The 20903-nt window shown below is 35.3% G+C and overlaps 1 protein-coding gene across 1 annotated transcript in view; it reads left to right on the top strand.

Annotated features, from left to right (window-relative positions):
- Window positions 1-20903, top strand: part of RhoGAP68F (Rho GTPase activating protein at 68F) — a 132491-nt gene that overhangs the window by 99278 nt on the left and 12310 nt on the right. Inside the window, exons 8-9 of the mRNA XM_090380518.1 lie at window positions 8715-8834; window positions 14908-14984. Of these exons, the coding sequence (XP_090236644.1) occupies window positions 8715-8834; window positions 14908-14984 (197 nt within the window). The remainder of the gene's footprint in view (window positions 1-8714; window positions 8835-14907; window positions 14985-20903) is intronic.

Consider the following 20903-nt stretch of genomic DNA (forward strand, 5'->3'; position numbering starts at 1 on the left):
AGTAACTCTATGTACTAAAGTCAAAGTTCTGAACTGAAACAGATGCTGAAGGTTGCACTGATTGTGTGTCTGCATGTAAGGGCATTTAAAAATATGTAGCAGGTAGTCAGTGATGGATTGGGCATATGTGGAGGCCAGGAAAGGTAAACATTTTACTCTTTCAGATAAAATTTATACACTCTACTGTGTTTAATTTCAATCACTGGGAAACTTTGTAGAAACCAGGAGTCAAGTATCTGCCCATCAAAACTTTAGCTTATGTGCAACCTAGAGACAAATACTGTTATCTGTGGGTTTGCATTATTTGTTAATATCTTTTTAAATCATGTTTTAAAGCAAATCCACCATACACTTCAAAATCTGAGAAACCACTAGGACAGCAGTTAGTTGACATATTAGCAAGCTATTAGCAGACAATATGTAACTGTGAATAATGTATTTTGATCAGTGAATAGCCAAACAGTGTACAGAACACATCCATATAAACATAACTTTTATGTGTACGTTTTATTTCCCTAGAATTACTGTATTTACCATACTCAGCAATCCCATAGGATTACTGGGGTATATTTCAGTGCACTAGCTGAAATCAAATAAAATTTATATGCCATACTTAATTTGACTTTGATTGTAGGGACATCTTTGTTTCTGAGAAACCAAGTACACAGTATTCGACCTTTAAGGCCTGGGATTACATTCAACTTAGATACAATTACCATTATTGTAATTGCCAGTTCTATAGGTTTATGACAGAGAATTCATTTTTTTTTTACTCGATTTGACTCCAGTTGCTTTTTGGCCATCATAACATGGTTCATAAATAGTTTTTTTTTTTTATTCCTTAAAAATAATGAATAAATAAATAAATAATAAAGCTACGTTACAATTTGAATTTTTAAAAAAGTAATTTCTTATTTTCATTAATAAATATGGTTGTAATAAACATCTGAAATAAGTGTTCTTTGGAAGTGAATATTCAGTCATTGCAGGATATTCATTTCCAGCACAACACATACAGTATGACTCAGTGATGATACCGTACTCTACATTTGAAAGCAGTAAAGATTAAAGAAAATAAATTGATGGGGTGGCAACTTCTCTAACTCATATAGCCTATAGAATCTATAAATATGAGCCGAATACTGACTTCACCATCAATGAATTAGTAAAGGCCACCTTTCCCATCACAATTATAAAAGAGCAGTGAGAGTCATTTGACATTGTGAATGTCAAAACAAGACAAACTGATCAATAGATTGCAATGAATGTTGCAAACATGGTAATGTTTGCAACATTCATTGCAAACATTACCATGTTTTATACACACGATAAAAAAGTGTTAGTGTAGTTTTGCCAATGAGGTGATTATGTGCTGATGCGATCTAATGGAGTGTTACACATCAAATATTTAATATGCTCATAGCTTCCGCTATGAGTGTATTAAATATTTGAAAAATATGACTTCACGAATAAATTTCATGAATTGTTGGATCTGGTTTGTCAGGCCCGCTGACTTACTGTCATGAATTCCTAAGAGAAAAGTATCCTTATGGCTTCAAAAGTCTGCCTGGCTCCAAACAGAATTCATAGATAGCAATATTACTTTAGTGTAAATATATTCAAATTTTTAGAATCTGTTTGTCATCCAGTAATACCATTTGGAGAACAAGCTATTTTTTTGAACCAAACTTCAGTTTTGCCAAAAAAAAGTGTTTCCAGTATCATTGAAGATAAAGAAAATAAATGAGAAACTCTGACAAGTACACAAACTTGAAATATAAATTATTCTGTGATGCTTGCATTTTAACAATTCCTGATGGATGCTGAATATTCAAACAGGTGGGGGGAAAAAAATCTTTCAGATCTTCTCTTTCTGGTAAAGATTTGGAAATGCTTTCAACAGCCAAATCCAAATAGCATTGCCGTTGTCATGAACAAAACTGACTCAACATTTCTGAAGAGGGGAAAACCTTTCAACAATATTTTTCTTGAAGCCATAATTAATTGATGTCTAATAGAAATACACGGAAGAAAAATTGTAGGTTAGCTAATGTTATTAAACTGTGATTGACAGTCTTTTGGTTGTATTTTAATACAAAATGTGTATGTTGTCTGTAATATTTAATTTCTAGCACAGTGTGGACTTCCATAAACTCTCTTGTCTTCCCTCCTGCTTAATAGTTTCCCAATCTGCAGCTTTTCAAAGATCATAAGTTGGCAGCTGTGTGTTATCCATTGTTCTGCCTAAGTTCTAACATCTTTTTAAATCATATAACCAATTCCAGGTATAGCCAACCATAAATCCCAGTTGAAAGGGTTAAAGGCACTCATGCTTTAAATGTAAGTTATACTTTCACGTGGCTTCTTTGTTCGCTTAGACAAATTGTCTGTTGTTGATCATTGTAAAAAGTTGCCTTTGAAGATAATTGTGGTAGTGAGCTTTACAGTATTCAAGGTAGATTGGATAGTTTCATTTAGTGAATGGAAAATTTGGGTGGATTTGATTGATTGCGGTTTTTTTTTTTTTTTGCAGATTCAGAAAAATTTCCCCCATTTATTAATACTAAAATGCATTATTCACAGCATTATTCTCATCATCATACAGTCGGACCTCTATATAACGAAGTCAATCGTTCACTTGAAAAAATTCGTTAAACAAATTTTGTTATAAAGAAATATGACCTTTTCAACAGTGAAAAATACTGTAATTCAACATTAAGAAATTTAATAAAAGATGGGAAGTAAATCAGAAATGAGTGGGAATGAATAAATTTTCTAACATTTTAAAACAATTAATTTATTAATACATATTAAGAAATGACTACTTACATGATGTACACAATATATTAGTACACTTTTAAGAATTATTTTGTTATTTTTTGTTGTACGCTGCATTATACTGTACATCGTTCATAAAAGTGTTTGGATATGTTTAAATACTCAAATATATTTTCTGGCACATTTTCTTTGTACTGAAGGCCTCAATGCAAAGTGTCAAATGCTGCCAACATTTCATGTTTTGAAAGTTTAATATTGTCCTAGTTGCCTTCATTGCCTTCATTTTCATCCAACTCATCATCAATATTGTCACTAGTTCTTTGAATATGCTCCAAGATGTTGATAATAATGATATCATTATTAACTCCTAAAAATTCTTCAAGAACAATTTCTCCACTGATCGGACCTCTAGCTTGGAGTTCTTCCTAAGATTGTACAGTATCTTGTAGTAGTTCATCCCACTCATCACTGTTAATTGGTGTTTTAGCAAAACCTGCTTTTACAAAACAATCCTTAATTGCTGTTTTCATCATCACATTTTGACTCCACACTTTTGCCAACTCTGATATGCACATCCACAAATCTCTAACAGAATCTCTAGGTCGGTTGGTTTGTTTCTATTCTCAGTATAATTTTTTACAGTATGTGCCTTTGGTAGTGCATTTTAAAATTCTTGATAATGCCTTGGTCCATTGACTGCAGTTTATAAAAGGTATTTAGAGGGTAGGAAACAAGCTTCGCACTTGTAAGTTTTGAAATTACCGAGTGAAGATGGCAGTTATCGACAATCAGCGTGGGTTTTCTGTTTTATTTCGTCATCTGTCTATTTAAATTTAAAATCCACTGGTAAATTCATATTTCAAAATGAATTTACCAAATTCTTTTATGGATTTTATTTAAAATCCATATTTGCAAAATATGGATTTTTAACATTGGAATTTTAAATTGACACTTTTATTTTGCATGCTTCCAACTGCTTCCCATTTCCTCAGACAGTTTGAGAATCAAAACACGGTTTTTCAGAATGGCAGGGATACCAAATTTTAAAGCAATTTCTTTTTTTTTTTTAACACCCCAATCTACACTATTAAGCACTCACTTTTTCCACTTCACTCAAGGATTTCCTCTTAGACATTGTAAGGTTACTTACACAGAAGCTAAAACAAAACTGATTTAGGACAACTTGTACCTACCATGTAAACAGATGTGAAATTTAGTGAAAGTATAGATGACTCATTTCTGCAAAACAACAGTTGAATTTCCAAGATAAAGGACAATCACTCTCTCCTAGTTCTCTAATAAGGTGCTCACAATAGAAAACAAGTTGACCAGAGCCACTGTCCGCATTGGGAATATGCCTTAATCTTTGCCAATGGCTGTGGTCACATGGATAGCAGTTGATCAGTGCAACTTCTTGGTACAGTAGAGGTAGCTGTATAGGTTTTACAGGCACCACTAAATTGTGGAATGTTTTAGCTCTTAATTTTTGTTCATAAAAATTAATCCATTTAGCTCTTAAAAGCTAAAGGGATTAATTTTTAATCCTTTTAGCTCCTTAATTCATTCTTTTTACAGCATCAGCTCTATTGCTGTATCTAGAGGTGAGAGCAGTGCATACCCAAGTCTCTTGAAATCAGTTCATTATGGAAAATTTCTTTGTTATACAGAAACTATTTTCAATGTAATGACCAGGGGGGAAATCAAAAAAATTCACTATATGGAAGTTAGTTAAAGAGAGGTCCGACTGTATTTTCAAGTAAAAACCAGTAATGGCTGATGAGAAACCAGTAAGCTTCGAAACAGCATCTTAGTGGTTTCTGAAATTTTTGCCTTTTCAAGATGTAAGATATTAGCAACTTAGGTACAACTGTAGATAATGCAAAGTACTGCATATGGGTAGCAGTAACCCCAGAGAAATGTGCAAACTGTGTGGTGTTATACTCAGGGTAGTGGAGAATGAAAGAGACGTGGGGGATAATTGTGCAGATATTTGTGCAGACAGGCTGCCGAAACAGGCCATGGGATCTTGTCAATGATATACAGTAATTTTGCTAGCAGGAATAAAGTGATTATCCCCTTGTATAAGGCAATAGTCAGGCCACAACAGTTGAGTACTGCATACAGGTCTGGAAGCCTCATTTTAGGAAAATGTAGAGTTGCTAGAATGAGTACAGAGAAGGGCAACAAAACTGGTGAGGAGAATAAAGGGGTGCTCTTATGAAGAAAGGTTTTAAGTTCTGCAAATTGCAGCGTCTGTAGATTAAGCACCTGTGAGGTGATCTGATTGAGGTGTATAAGGCCTTGAATGGATTGAGCAGGCTCAATGCTGATGGGATTCTTTCTCTTTCTCAGATTACAAACCTGAGGGGGGACATAAACTGAACTGAAATTGAGGTAAGAGAGGTGTCAAATAGATTTGCAGAAATTTGTCTTTAGCCAGCGGGTAGTTGATTGCTGGAGGAACAAACTTTCATCTGTCGTGGAAATTGATTGCTTAAATAAATTCAAGGAAGAAGTGGATAAACTTTTGGAGCAAATAGATGGGTGAAATGGGAAGTTTTTTTTTTTTTTTGTGGCTGATGCTGTATAAGTTTGTTTTCTTGCATCATATGCCTTTACTAATGCTAATGATATAGAAAGATAAATTTATTATACATTTTAACTTGCAGTGCAGCAAGAGGTGAGTAGGTATTTGACCTCCAAGATGTCAATGCAGGTTAAATATTTAGCCTTTGGTCCCTGGTGGAAGCAATGATCTTCCCTTGATAAAAAAAAATTGCAGTATAGTGTGCAAATTTTATTTTGATTTCAGCTACTGCAGTGACACATACACTTGCAGCAAAATCGCCCTTCATTCAAGTGAGTTTATTATTTCATTTAGTCAAAATATGGTATCCATGTTTCCTCATGATCATTCTATTCACCAGATCTAACCCCTGCTGATTATATTTGAAAATAAATTTTAAGTTACTGTTTTTTTTTTAACTCCTCTCATGGATTTTGATGGACTGAATCCAAATTTGAAGGCAGATGTTGCTGAGCACCCATAAATATAGTGAGGAATTCAGGTTACACCTACTTAATTTTTGATGAAATTTTAACAAGTGTTACAATACAATAAACAAAAAGCTTAAAAATTAAGTCACTTTTTTTGTGTGAAAGGAGGGATGATATGTGGTTAGCCATTAACTATAATTTAAAGAAAATTAAAAACACTGTTACGCCACATGATAGGGTTTTAGTATGTTTATTGAAGTGAATCACATCAATTTACCCTGAATAATTTGGAATGTTTCAAGGCTCATTTGAACCTCTTCATCAGGCCTATGGAGGAAGTTAAAATGTGAAAAAAATCCGCATTATGGTGTTACATTAATAAATTTTAATATAATATTGGCATTAAGTTAAGATAAATTGCTTTAAATTCAAATATTGGCAAAAATTACAAAGAATATTTGATGAGAAATTGTCCACAAAGAATATTGAGAAGATTTGAATTAAAATTTGGAAAGCACAAGGATCACATGGTGTCATAAAAAGAGGTGCAAAAAAAAAAAATAACCTCCAGAAAATTGCAGTAAATTAACTCTGAAGGGGTGTGGGAATATGGAAGTAAAATCTAAAGAAAGATTATCAAATAAGTAAAATTGGAAAGGATTACCTGAATTCTGGATAGAGAGAATGCTAGACTGGGATAGCTGAACTGGCAAGGTGTGACTGTCTTTTTACTAATGATCAATTGGGATTAAGAATTATAGACTACCCTCTAATAGGGTTGACTTCAACCAAAGGGTAAAGGGATTTACTAGATGAAAGAGTTTCAGGCTAAGATGGACAGTACCCATTTGATAAATAGCCTGTGTGGGTGAAGGAAAGTGTTTGTGTCAATATTGTATGGAGGCGAAGCCTCATAATTAGAGTATAAACCAATTTCTTCACCACCTTTTCTATTATTAAAATGAGAATAAGCAATTAAGGATGTGTTTATATGAATTAAAGAGAAACATTTGAACATAGACAGATCAGAAAAATTACCATAGTATTAAGACAGATTTGAAAGGAATAGGCAGGTTATTTATCTGAAGATTGTACCTGTAGTTATTTCTTCACCTTTTCTATTATTTCTTCTTGGAACATGTATGATGGGTTGAAATAGGTTCCTTGTTTCATGTTAATAACTGATGCTTGAAAACATTGGATAAAGAAGTCTTTGAAATTCTCCTCGTGTATGACTTATCTGTGGAAGAAATTAAAGGGGTTTGGTACTCCCACCAAAGAGGGAGTGTGGTCTGCATTTCCGATTTGTTGATTCCACTGTACCTGAAGTCCTTTCTATGTTCCTCAGTGGTCTTATGTAATCTTCTGTAGGATTCACTGATGTGGGTAGGTAGATAGAGTTGCATGAATACTAAGAAGTATATGGTGCCTCTTGGGTTGTATGGAAAATTCTTTTTTTTTGTCAGATGTTTTAAAGATGTCAACGCTCCATAAAAGGTTTGGATATTATAAGTTCTATCTGTTTTTGAAATGGCTATTTCCCAGGACATATGGTGTGATTGTCTTGCCTGGAAGATTCCTGGATTCTTTATTGTTCATCTTTCAGTTCATCTTTATTGTTCAACTCTCTGATCTATAGGTTGAAAACTTCTTTGTTTTGGCATTAGTAATGTGTAGAACCCTTAGTTTTAAATATCGAAAGCCATTTCCATTCCTGTCCATAGCTTCATTAAAACTCTTCATCCTTTGACTTCACATTATATGAACTGGTGGTAAAAATGTTTGCTTATAGATGACTTTTTTTTTTTTTTTTTTTTTTTTACAGTTGCAGGATTCCCACAAAGGGTCCATATCTTGGTTTTATAATGAATGGTTTTGACTCAGCTATCCCACTCGCATATAAAGCAACAATATTTTATATATCCAGATTGTAGACCTAAAAGGATCATGATAACTTTCAAATCTCCACAGATATGCCACTTGTGTTTTTTGGACTGTACTTTCTTAAGGAGGTTCTGTTTTCTCATAGAATTCTTTCTGTGGACAGTGTGATGAATTGCTATAGATGTATGGATATTTCCAGTCTGTAATAGCAGTACAGCATTTAAAATTAATTTTGAAGAGTCAGTGTAAAGCCTCCTGTCTTCTGGTTTATGTTCTTTTCAAGGACATCAAGCAGTCCATCAGCATTATTACAGTATCAAAGTGAGAGTCAATCAGAATACAACTATATTCTTTAATAGGTGCACTATGGACTGTGTGAAATTTAATTGTGTAATCTGCATACATAGCAAAAGTTGTGAATTTATTTGTTATTGTGATATTTTAAAAGCACATTCAACTGTAATGACACTAAAACCTATAAAAAGAGCACAAGTTGTAGAGTGCATTGAATGTGTGTACTGTGTCGAGGAGACTATCTCGATTAAGCTCCATCACTTCCCAAATGTTCGGTCTCCAAACATTTTGATCATACTTTATATACGTGGTACTGAGTTTTTACACTGTTTTTCTGTTGAGAAATAAAATAAGTCTGGCTTTAACTTATTACATTATAACATTATTAGCTTGTGTTATATGATTGTTGAACGGAATAAATGTGTTATTTGTTTCATTGTTATTTTATTTTGATTCATTAATAAAAATTTAACTTTAATTAATTTTCCATTTAATAGAATGATTAATTCATTAGTCTTTAGAATCTGGTACTCCTTCCGATTGATCATTGTGAGTAGTAGTAATTGACATGCTTAGCCTGACGGTTAGTCTTAGGGTGTTTATCCCCCCCCCCCCTCCACTGCTGTTTTAAAATCAGAAAACACCCTAACTAAGACTAACCTTGGTGGGCTAGGCATGTCTATCACTGCTACTCACAGCAATCAGTCGGAAGGGGTACCAGATTATAAAGACTAACCAATTAATTTTATTTAAATGTTTAGACATGATAAAAAGTTGCTGGCTGCTGCAAAAAGTGGAAAAATCCCACCTTCTCGCTCAAGTACGTTTCACACTCCTCTTCCTGCACTGGACACCCAGCAGTTTAAAGTTTCTCTTGCCTTGTAAGTTGAACAATATTTATTTTGTGTATTTTTTTTGCCTTTTAATTACAGTAGAGATTTTTTATTGCTTCTCTCTCTCTCTCTCTCTCTCTCTCTCTCTCTCTCTCTCTCTCTCACATTCATCATACTGTACTTGCTGCAAAATGATAGGTTTTTTTTTTTTTAGTTTTTAAGGGAAAAGTAGATATGTGAATAATTTTTTACTCAGAACTTTGGGAAGCTATTTAATCATATTCCTGTGCTCTTGGGTCCAGTGGACCCAGTTCAAAGTTCAACTAATAAATTCTATAATTTTTACTTTATTGGCACAGCTGAAACTTGCTATAGCTGAAGCCAGAACTGTTTGATTTTCCCACTTCAATTTTCAAAAATTTCTATTGAATTTTACACAAATGACAAAAATATGACATTGTGTGCATTTTTTTTTATTAAGCCTTTTTAGTTATTTTTACTCCCCTACTCTAACTCGCCTAAGGCTAATGAAACGTGATACTTCATTCGTTTGTTGTTTTAGCAAGCGTGCGCCTATGTTTACAGAGAGGTGTTTCAATTTTCGGATTTTGAGAAAGCTTCAGTAGTTCTCTGTACAGCTCTGTCGAGAAGGCAAAAAAAAAAAGTAACACAAACAAACAAAAGAAACGCAAGCTACTGTTTCTTGGTACAAGAAACAAAGAATCGCAACAATAGTTTTAGAAAAAGAAAAAAAACCGTATTCCTTTCTTCAACGTGTATTGCATCTACTAACACAGAATCAAGGAAATTCATCTATTGGAAGCCACACTGGAAACGGGGAAAACTAATCACTACAATGTGCATTTGATAAAAACAAAACAGTTTGCTTTGTAATTATTTTAGGGAAATATATCAGGACAGCCATTTCCAGGATGTATACTGTTGTGATACATATGCTGTTCTGAACTGCACTAAAAAGATATACCCCACTGAAAAATATATTTACTCCCTCTCTCTTCTTTTGTTTTTACTGTGGGAAGGTTATTTCACACAATCAACCCTTGACTGCTAAATGCGGCACTATTTCTTCTATTCTCTCTCTATCTTGGGATCTCTGACCATTTTGTTGTCCTGGAATATAAACAGAAAATTTGTCAGAATGCTGCCCAGATGGCAACAATTATCAAATCTTTTACTGTCCTTCTAATTTACATTGTGTTCAGATAATCCACTTTGTGAAAATTTGGAGCAAAAACCGTTTCCCCCAACATAACAAATTACTTTAGGTACAATAAAGGACTGCTACTGATGACTTTACTAGAAGGAAGTTCCAAAAATAAAACATCTGTACAAAGCAAAAACATGTGGTCACTCAAAAGAAAGTAACCATAGTCATTTGCATTCAAGGACAAGCTATACCGTGATGTTTTAAATTTATAATGCAGTTCACTCGCAAATATTTCCAGAGTGATTATTGCAAAATATTGTTCCCTGAAACAATTACAGTAAAGCAAAACGGTTTTTTTTATCAAATGCACACTGGACAAAAATCGGACTTATCAGAACTTCGGCATCCCAGGATGAAGCAGACTTATTACAACTTCATCATCTGTGATAAATGTCGTGCACACTGATATTGTTGGCTACAGCAATTATGTAAAGCAACAAAGCAAAACATTGTAACAGAGCTGTAATGCAAAATATTATTAGAAAGTGAAAATGCAAAATATATTGTTCCCTAAAACGATTACAGTAAAGCAAAGTGGTTTTTTTTTATCAAATGCGCACCGGACAAAAATTGGACTTATCCAAACTTCGGTATCCTAGGATGAAGCTGACTTATTAGAACTTTAGTATCTGTTGTGAAACTGAATGCAATAAAGAAATAGACTTATTAGAACTTCCGCATCTGTAATGAAAGTTACAGCTCTGGACCTTTGACAATCTCCTGGCCTTCTTCCCACCAAAAGAGTTTTTATTTCTTTCTCTCTTTCCCTAGGGTTGGACTAGAAAGGTGAACTTCCTCCCCTAAGGAGTTCCCCCCCCCTCCTCAAGTGAATGAAAGGAACTGGAAATTTCAGGAAAATGAATCATTTTCCTTCATTCGGTAAACAGCTACTCTGTCAGTGCAAGAGAAGTGAAATTACATTTGCAGCTCAGAATGAAATTCAAGCATCCAAACATATGACACTTTATGGTGAATTTTTCTGGAGTGTGTGTGATAATGAAAATAGAATTTTTCCCTGGAAATATTTTGATGGTATCAAATGCATATCAAGGAAATATTGAAGTATTCAGTAACAATTACTTACAATTTCCCAATCCGTTACTACGTTAACAGATTGTGGAAATACGCTATGAATAAAAATGATTGTTTCCACAATCCGTTATTTGTAGCATTTTTTTTTTTTTCCCCCCCGTTTGCACACTAGGTGAGATGCATGCTAAGTTCCTTCGACTTAAGTTTTCGAAGTTTATAACGCAGCTGTCAATAGAAATATTTTCTTGAAATTTCATTAGATCAAATATATATCCAGGAAACTGCTGTTCCGATATACCTCTAAAAATAATTATAATAAAGCAAACTTTTTTTTTTCTTTTTTATTTCAAATGCACATTGTAGTTGATCAGTTTTACAACAGTTTTTTTTTTTTTTTCCATTTCCTCTGTGGCTTCCAATAGATGAATTTCCTTGATTTTTCGTTAGTAGATACAATACATATTGAAGAACGGAAATACAATATTTTTGTTTTTCAAAAACAATTCATTGCAATTCTTTCATACAACAATTACATAAAGCATAATGTAATGCAAAATATTGTTTGAGAGTAGTGATGCTTAACTGTTTGTTTTCCAAGAAAGTTGCCTACATTTTTATTTGCTCCTTGGATCACCTTGGTAACGCTAATGACGTAAGCTTGGCCAGTCAATTATGGCTCCATGTGTGTTGATTCGTTTTAGACAGCAGCACCACTGATGACGTGCAAAATTCAAATGAATGCAGTAACGTGTTATGTAATCAAAGTGAACGACCGCTGTGTTTTGCAGTCATAATTTCATAAAATGATATGTGATCATATATTTTTGCTGTTTTCGAGTGAATTAATAGTTTTTGCTGCAATTTAAAGGAAGGAAATAAAAAAAATATACTTCTGTTTATGTATATTGAAAGTTTCAATTTTGTAAATTGAGTAGAAATTATGGAAATGAATAGTTTTTCTTCAGGGGGGACAATTTTCAAGTTAGGGTTAAAATTACAGTCACTGAGGGACAGGATAAAAATATGGTTAATGGACCTGTATATGAAATTTCTCTCTAATTTTGTTTTTTCTGGATCAGTGATACTATAATGATAATAAAGTAAAATAACTTGTGATGATAGTTATTTGTTAAAAATAATTCCTTAATGATTCCACTCAGTCTTTAGAAGTTGACTATCTGGGCCTATACGAAATAAATTGCTTACAAGGCAGAACACAGTGGACTGATCTTGAATGGTTGATGATACAACAGCAAGTCATGTCTTGCATGTGCTCTGTGTATTCATCTGACATCCATTTAGGTCTAAACTTAAAGAGATGTCAGATGAATTAGACAAGTAGCAGAGAAAAAAATGCATGGAATAATTATAAATTATCAGGAGACAGAAACCTTCAGTAACTATAAACTAATCTGTGGTCAAGTCACTGAGGGGTCTAGGCAAGCTAAGAGAAATTGTGAAGAAAAGATATGAACCTCATGGCTTATTAAATATGAATGACATAATTATTGATGATCCTATTAAGGTTGCTGACAAATTGAATGCATATTTGCATCTGCATTCACATGTGAAAAAATTTTTAGAGATGGAGACACCAGAAGTTTTAACTGGGAGCTAAATGATTTTGATAACTTTTTGGCAAAAGGGTGCTCTTATAAAGAAAGGCTTTAGTTCTGAAGACTAGGCACCTGTGAGATGTTTAGGGCTTTGAGTGGATTGAGTAAGTGGTCCTGAATCAAACGATGCTTTAATAATTATCAGGGCATCATTTGATTCAGGACCACATCTCTACAGATTTGGAGATGTGAAAATGTCTCTCCCATTCACTCGGGGGGGGGGGGGAATCAAAGGGCAAAGTAAGTAATTACAGTCCAGTAAGTTTGACTTCTGTTCCATAGAAAACAATGAAGTCACTAATTAAAGAAGTAATGCAGGATCATTGTCACAGGAATGCAGTTATATGAAAATCACAGCATGTGTTTATTAAGGAGAGATCTTATCTGATCAATCAGATTAGCTACTGTGATGCAGTAACAAAGGAACTGGATACAAAAAATAATTTTGACATCATATACTTCGATTTCCGTAGAGCTTTTGACACCCTTTTTTGAGCGGCGCCTCTGTAGCCAGGTGGGCAGGAGCAACAGTGCGTAGCACACGCTTCTTGATTAGACCGGGGTTCGAGCCCATCACCACCAAATACGGAGAATGTGGAAAAGTCAGGGAATGACCACCGCATATCCCAGAGCAATATGGCCTTAGTTGCTAATGCTCCTAAAAACCAAAGCAGCAGCAACAACAACAACCTTTTTTGCATGAAACACTTCTGTATAAATTGAAGCAGTGTAGTGTTAGCAGCAAGTTACTATCCCTAATGCTACACTGAATAAATGGATGGTTGGATGGCACAAGACAGGGTGGTTATAAATGGGTACTTCTCTTGTACTAATATTATTAGTGGATGCTTCAGGGTTCATTGTTGGGTCCTATACTGATTTCGGTATTTATTATTGATATTGTTGAAGGCTTTATCAAGCTTAATGTCTAAGTATCAGGTGATACAAAGGTTGGCAGAGTGGTCAGTGACAGCAATCAAGGAGTACTACTGCACCAAAACCTAGAAAAATTAGGAAGATGGGATGAGAAGTAGTAAGTGGTTATGCTGTAACAGTGATAAATGCAAAGAATATTATATGAGTGGCAGTAATCCCAGAATATCATACCATTTGGGTATTGATATTCTGGGATTACTGTCACCTTGAGGCACATTATGGCCTAAGCTGCTGATGCACCATGAATAATCAAATAACCAAACAACATTCAAAGCATTGGGGAATAAAAGAGACTTAGGGATAATTGTACAGTCTCACACAGTTCTTGAGTGAGCAGTGCAGACAGGTTGCTACAATGTCTGATGAAGTTTTGTTAATGATGTACAGGAATTTTGCAAGCAGGGTAAGGAGATGGATAGGCCTCATCTTGAATACTGCATATAGATCTGCATATAGAACAGCAGCAACATTAGTCAAGGATACAAAAGGGTACTTTTACTATAAAAGTACCCTCCCCATCTGCAAATTCTAATGCTTGGAATCTCGGCACTTGTGGGCAATCCTGAGTGAAGTATTTTAAGCTTTAAATGGATCAAGTAAACTAAATGCTGGTGGCATCCTTTATCTTGGATGATGCATTCAGTGGGACATAAATTTAAATTAAAAAAGCATAGTTGCAGGATACATGTACAAAACTTGATTTCAGCCAGAGAATAATTGATTGTCAAAACAAATTTCCATCGGATGTTGTGGAAGTGGGTAGTTTGAATAAAGTTAAGAAAGGATTAATCAAATTATTAGAGGGAATGGACAGATGATGTGAGTAGTTCATTTTTTTTGGCTGATACTATATAAGCTTGATTTTTGGAATCATTTGCTACTACTAAATTCTTGAGTACAAGTTTGTGTTTATAATCACTGTTTCAGTAGATAAGTTTTTGCATTTCTTGTGTTGTGCTAATTTGTCGTCTTCGTTTATTCCCTTAACCATTCTGCTTTATATATATCCTGAAAAATTATAGGTTGCAGAAATTAAACCCAGTGTCAAACAGATTACTTTTGGTTTCTCTATCCTTTTGTAATACTTGTATTGCAGTAGGCTCCTTTAAACTTTTGTATTTGCAATCAAGTAAAAAAAAATAAACTATTTCTTACTCTAGTGTAATAATATAATTTTCTAAAATGCAAAAATTCAGAACAAATCCTCTGAATGTTTTTAGAATTGTCATTTCATGATTTCTTTTAGTAGAAGTAAATATTAACTACTGATATGAAATTTAGTAATTTAAATTTCGTGCTTTTCTTTTAGTATAAAAGAGCACAGCTGTGGAGATCCAGTGCCCCGTGTCGTAAGAGACTGCATAGATTACCTAGATAATGACAATGGTAAGATTGCGCAGTAATAATGTTCTTTTAACTGAAAGATGTAAAGTTACTAGAATTTATTTGAAAAGTGTATTATTATTTGTCTAATAACCAACATTGTTTAGAACTGAGACCACGTATATTTGTGAAATGAACTAGGAAGTGTTTGGAAGGTTTGGATCTTTTTGCAGATAAGCTTGCTCTATTACTTTGGCAATTCATAGGGTATTCAATAGTAGGAAAAAGTGGGAGGAAGGGACATGTTGTATGAAGTATTGAAATTTTTGGATATGGTGTACACATGTTAAGAATATACCCAGATCCTTGAAATAACGTGGCCTCGACAATGTCCCCAGCATACACACTACTCGGACTCCCTCCAGTCACTATCAGGCAGAGCAGAGGTAGCAAGATTAAACACTCACTAATCCGAAAGTCTCCTAGAAAGTTACCATAGGATCGGTCCGGTGTACTAACTAGCAGCCTGCCTGCGAACACCGTATTAGAGCTGTACCCTCGAAATGTAAGGAAGTTTGGACCTCACCATGATATCCATCATAACCATATTGAGTAAAAAGGATAGGTGGAACAGGACCAGGGTATGTCTGCCAGAGGCAAAGTTTGATGATGTGGCAGAGCAGATATCATATTTTAAGGGCACAAAAGGTGATATTGTTGTACACGTTGTCACTAATGATATTAAGAGTGTGAGACCGGCGGAATTACTTAACAAGTACAAGTCACTATTGATAAAAAGCTGTGAATTAGGGTTGAATTTGAAAGGCAGAGCAGAGGTAGTTCAGCAATTCTGCCCAGACACGATAGGAGGGAGTACAGGCATACCTCGGTTAACGTTACCTCTGATAACGAAGCCTCGATATAACGAAGTCGGCAATTTCAAGCCCCATTTAACATAAAAAAATATTCCAATTTAAGACCAACGCCCGACAATCATTCGATTGGTGACTGACGGCGACTCGTTACGTATTCCCGAGTGCTCCCGAGCTGCGGGCGTGTCTGTTATAATAGTTTTTTGCGTCGATCGCATAATTTAGTTGTTGTTTACATGATTGACGTTTCAGTGTGGCGCATTGCAATAATCGACGTAGGTTCTTTGTAGCATTACATAACGTAGATTTTGTAAATTTTAATAGAAATATTTTTGTTTTAGTTAATTAAAATGTCAGAATCAAAGAAAAGAAAAGCAATTTCTTTGGAAACTAAAAAACTAAATATCGTACGACGTGTTGAAAGCGGCGAAAGAAAATCCGATGTGGCCCCTTCTTTAGGATTAGCGCAATCAACTTTAACAACCATACTAAGTCAATCAGAAAAAATAAAACAGTCTGCTCAGAATTGTACAGATGTTACAGCGCCAAAATTAACTCGCTTAAGGAATCCAATTTTAGAAAAAATGGAGAAAATGTTAAGTTTGTGGATAGATGATATGTCACAACGTCATATGCCTTTAAGTCAAATTGTGATTCAAGAAAAAGCATTATTTTTGTTTAATCACCTGAAATCTAAACAAACTGAAGAAATTACGGAAACCTTTAGGGCTTCTCGTGGTTGGTTCGAGAAATTTAAAAAAAATGGACCAGTGTAAAATTAACAGGAGAAGCTGCAAATAAGTTTCCAGAAAAACTAAAGGAAATAATTGAACGTGAAAATTTTCCACCAAATTTGGTGTTCAATGTTGACGAAAGCGGTTTGTTCTGGAAACGGCTACCAACAAAAAGCTTCATTTCTATTGAAGAAAAATCAGCTGCTGGGTTCAAAGCAGCCAAAGACCGTTTAACGTTACTCTTTGGATCAAATGCCTCTGGCGATTATAAATTAAAATTGTTATTAGTTTACCATTCAGAAAATCCGAGGGCGTTAAAAGGTAACATAAAAATGAATTTACCTGTAATATGGAAAGCAAATAGAAAAGCGTGGGTTACCAAGGAGTTATTTACTGATTGGTTTGTTAACCACTTTTGTCCTGGAGTAAAACGGTATTGTCAAAAAAAAACAACTTTGAAGAAAAAGCTCTTTTGTTGTTAGACAATGCTCCGGGACATGCTACTGATCTTAACACGTTGGACACATGCATTCCTGTCAAAGTTGTGTTTCTTCCAGCAAACACAACTTTCCTGATTCAACCATTGGATCAGGGAGTAATAGCATCATTTAAAGCTTATTATCTGCGTCGAATTTTAAGCAATTTACCTGAACTAGAGGATAAAGAGGAAATGACAGTTAAAACGTTTTGGAAAAACTACACCATTAAAAACGCAATTGAAAACATTGATAGTTCTTGGAAAGAAGTCACTAAGAAATGCTTAAATGGAGTTTGGCGCAAAATATGGCCAGAAGTTGTACTAGAAGAAGAAAATAACATCCAAGAAATTAGAAATGAAGTTATCCAGATGGCTCAATCAATAGGTTTCGAAAATGTCGATGAAGAGAATGTTAGAAATTTATTGAATGCAGAAGATGATGTTTTTCAGTGGAAGATTTAGAAAACCTTGTTAGCAACGAAGACAAAGATAATGAAGGCGAAGTTAAAGAAGTTCCTGCCGAAAAAGTGTTAACAACCAAAGATTTAAAAAGGTGCTTAAATGACATTGAAAACGTTTTAAATTTTTTTAGTGAAAATGATCCTGATTTAGGAAGAAGTGTTATAGTTAAGCGATCAGTGTTAAATGCAATAACTCCGTATAGGCCATTGTTAAATGAAAGAGAAAAAAAGCATAAACAATCAACTTTAACCTCATATTTTAAAATGTGATTTCACTTTGTATGTAAGTTGACTGTTTATTTAATAAAACTTTTCTTTGTTCGAAAAAAAGCTTTTCATTTTCTTTACGTAGGAACGTATCCCTATTCTGGGCATAGTATTTTTACCTCTGAAAACGAAGTTTCGCTTAACGAAGTAATTTCGTGGAACGCATCCTATTCGTTAATCGAGGTATGCCTGTATATGGTGAGAGCCTTGTCGATCAATTAGGCCCTGGGGAGATTGTGCAAGGCTCAAGGTGTGGAAATTTTCTCAGTCTGGCCTGTGCTTGTTAACAGGAGAGACTGCTTCTTGGGGGGGATACACGTGCTAATAGATTAACAGTAGCCGCTGGCAGAGGTGGAAATGGTTCGTGCACTGCTTCTATGGGAATGAGCAGCAGCCTGGAAAACAAGATGCAGGAGATTTCAGAGGCTGCTGGGAGTCATTGCGGTATAAGTAAATACCTGGGCAGTTAGGATAGCTAAGCATAGGAACGGGTGCATGTATACTTGTGTGTACATCAATGCTAGGAGTTTGGTAAATAAATTTGAGGTGTTGGTCAAAACATCAAAGGCAGATATTGTTTGAGATATCATATTCGTGGTGTCACACACACATAACCAGTGCAGAATTGGAATTTGGGGAGTACAATGTGTACAGGAAGGATAGGAAGGGCGGAGGGGTTATACTATTAGTTAAGAAACACATTAAATCCAAGGAAGTACAGCCAGCCGACATGGTTGGACAGTGCAGTGTTGAGTCAGTTTGGAGTTACATAAGCACTGGGAAATCAAAATTGAGAGTAGGAGTGTGTTATAGGCCTAATGACTCTGATGAGTATAATAAACAACTGTACAGGGAAATAGTGGGCCAGTAAATCAGAGAGTCTTATAATGAGGAATTTTAATTTCCCAAATATTGACTGGAATTTGTGAGTTGGTCACACACACTAGCAAGGCAATTATGGATTTATTGGATGATTGTTTTCTACAGCAGCATATTCGGGAGGCAACTAGAGGGAATAATACTCTTGATCTGATTATCAGTAAGATTCTTCATACATTAAGAACCTGTAGATAAAGAAACCACTAGGTGGCAGTGATCACAGTGTGCTGAAGTGGGATTTACTCAAAGAGGTAACTACCATCAGGGGTAAAGGGAAGGGTTTTTACTTTCGTAAAGGCGACCACGGTGGTCTGAGACAGTATTTAAATTGTATACGGTAGGACCAACTGATGATGATGATACCAACAGCAAATTCAAAATGGGAAACATTCAAAATTAATCTTGGAAGCTACTAGGCTTTTCATACCAACTAAGAAATATTGTTCAAGGCCTAAATGGAAGTCCGATGAACTAATGAGACATGTGGCAGAGAAGAAAAATGCATGGGATACATATAAATTAACACGTGACAGAAGCCTATGATAGATATAAGTTGATCTGTAAGTTGATTGTAGGTGGTAGATGACTTTCATCAACCGGTAAAATACCACCACTTTGCTTATTGGAGGCTTGAAGTGGTGAAACCCATGTTTAGTTTCTAGAGCAAAGTTTCCGGCATCCCCCTCCCCCCATACTCCTCCTTCAACCCATGCACGGTACTAAGTACTATAGGTTTTGATACCTTTGTGTTTGGGGTTTTCATAAAAAAAAAAAAAAAAAAAAAACCAAGTTACAAAAGAGGTTAGGCAGACGAAGGCAGATTACGAGAAATCTTTGGCAAGGGATGCAAAGAAAAACAGCAAAGGGTTCTTTACTTATGTAAACTCTAGAAGGAAGGGGATGAATCAGATTGGTCCACTTGATATCGATGGTTCAACTGTTGATAATCCTGCTCAGGTAGCTAACAAACTAAATGAATATTTTGCATCGACATTCACACATGAGGAGTTATTCAGCGAGCAGAATGCCAGAGGTGTATTCAACTCTGGCAGTAAGCTAAATAATCTTGTAATAACTGAGAGTAAAGTGGAGGAGAAATTGTTGAAGATAAACACAAAAAAGGCACCTCGGGTGGATGGGATCTATCTAGTTATATTAAAGGAGGCAGCAAAGGAAGTAAGCAAACCCTTAACCATAATTATGAGAGCTTCCTTGGACTCAGGGGAGGTACCCATAGGCTGGAGATGTGCAAATGTGACCCCAATTCACAAGCATGGTTTTGTTAAGGGGAAGTCTTGCCTGACCAATTTGATTGGATACTATGATGCAGTCACAAGAACTGGATGCAGGGAATAACTTTGATATTATATACTTGGATCTTAGAAAGGCTTTTGATACTATTGCACATGGAAGACTGCTGCACAAATTGGAGCAGTGTGGCATTGGAGGCAAATTGCTGCTATGGATAAAGGGGTGGTTGAGGGGGAGAAGACAGAGAGTGGTAATCAATGGACACTGCTCATCGTGGACTAATGTTATCAGTGGAGTCCCTCAGGGTTCAGTGTTGGGTCCATTATTGTTTTCTGTATTTATAAATAATATTGATGATGGTATATCAAGCTTAATGTCCAAGTTTGCAGACGATATGAAGGTTGGCAGGGTTGTTAAGGACACTATTGATGCTATGCTGCTGCAACAAGATCTGGAAAGGTTGATCAGATGGGCTGAGAGGTGGCAAATGAAGTTTAACATTGACAAATGTAAAGTACTACATATGGGAAACAGCAACCCCAGAGCAAAGTATCAACTATGTGGTACTACACTCACAGTGGTAGAGAATGAAAAGGACCTGGGGGGTAATTGTGCAGCAGATATGAAGTTCTCTGAGCAGTGCAGACGGGCTTCAAGAGTAGCTCATGGTGTATTGTCAATGATATATAGGAATTTTTCTAGCAGGGATAAGGAGGTGATTATTCCCTTGTATAAGGCAATGGTCAGGCCACACCTAGAGTACTGTATACAGGTCTGGAGGCCTCATTTCAAGAAGGATGTAGAACTGCTGGAACGAGTACAGAGAAGGGCAACAAGATTAGTTAATGGAACAACGGGGTGCTCTTATGAAGGAAGGCTTAAGTTTTGCAAATTACGGTGTCTGGAGACTAGGCACCAGCGAGGTGATCTGATAGAGGGGTATAACGCCTTGAATGGTTTGAGCATGCTCAGTGCTGATGGGATTCTGCCTCTTGCTCAGAATAATCACTTGAGAGGGCATAAATTCAAATTGAGGAAAG

The sequence above is a fragment of the Mastigoproctus giganteus genome, chromosome 8, assembly GCF_048544385.1.
Source record: "Mastigoproctus giganteus isolate SK-2022 chromosome 8, ASM4854438v1, whole genome shotgun sequence".
In the NCBI taxonomy this organism is placed as follows: domain Eukaryota; kingdom Metazoa; phylum Arthropoda; class Arachnida; order Uropygi; family Thelyphonidae; genus Mastigoproctus; species Mastigoproctus giganteus.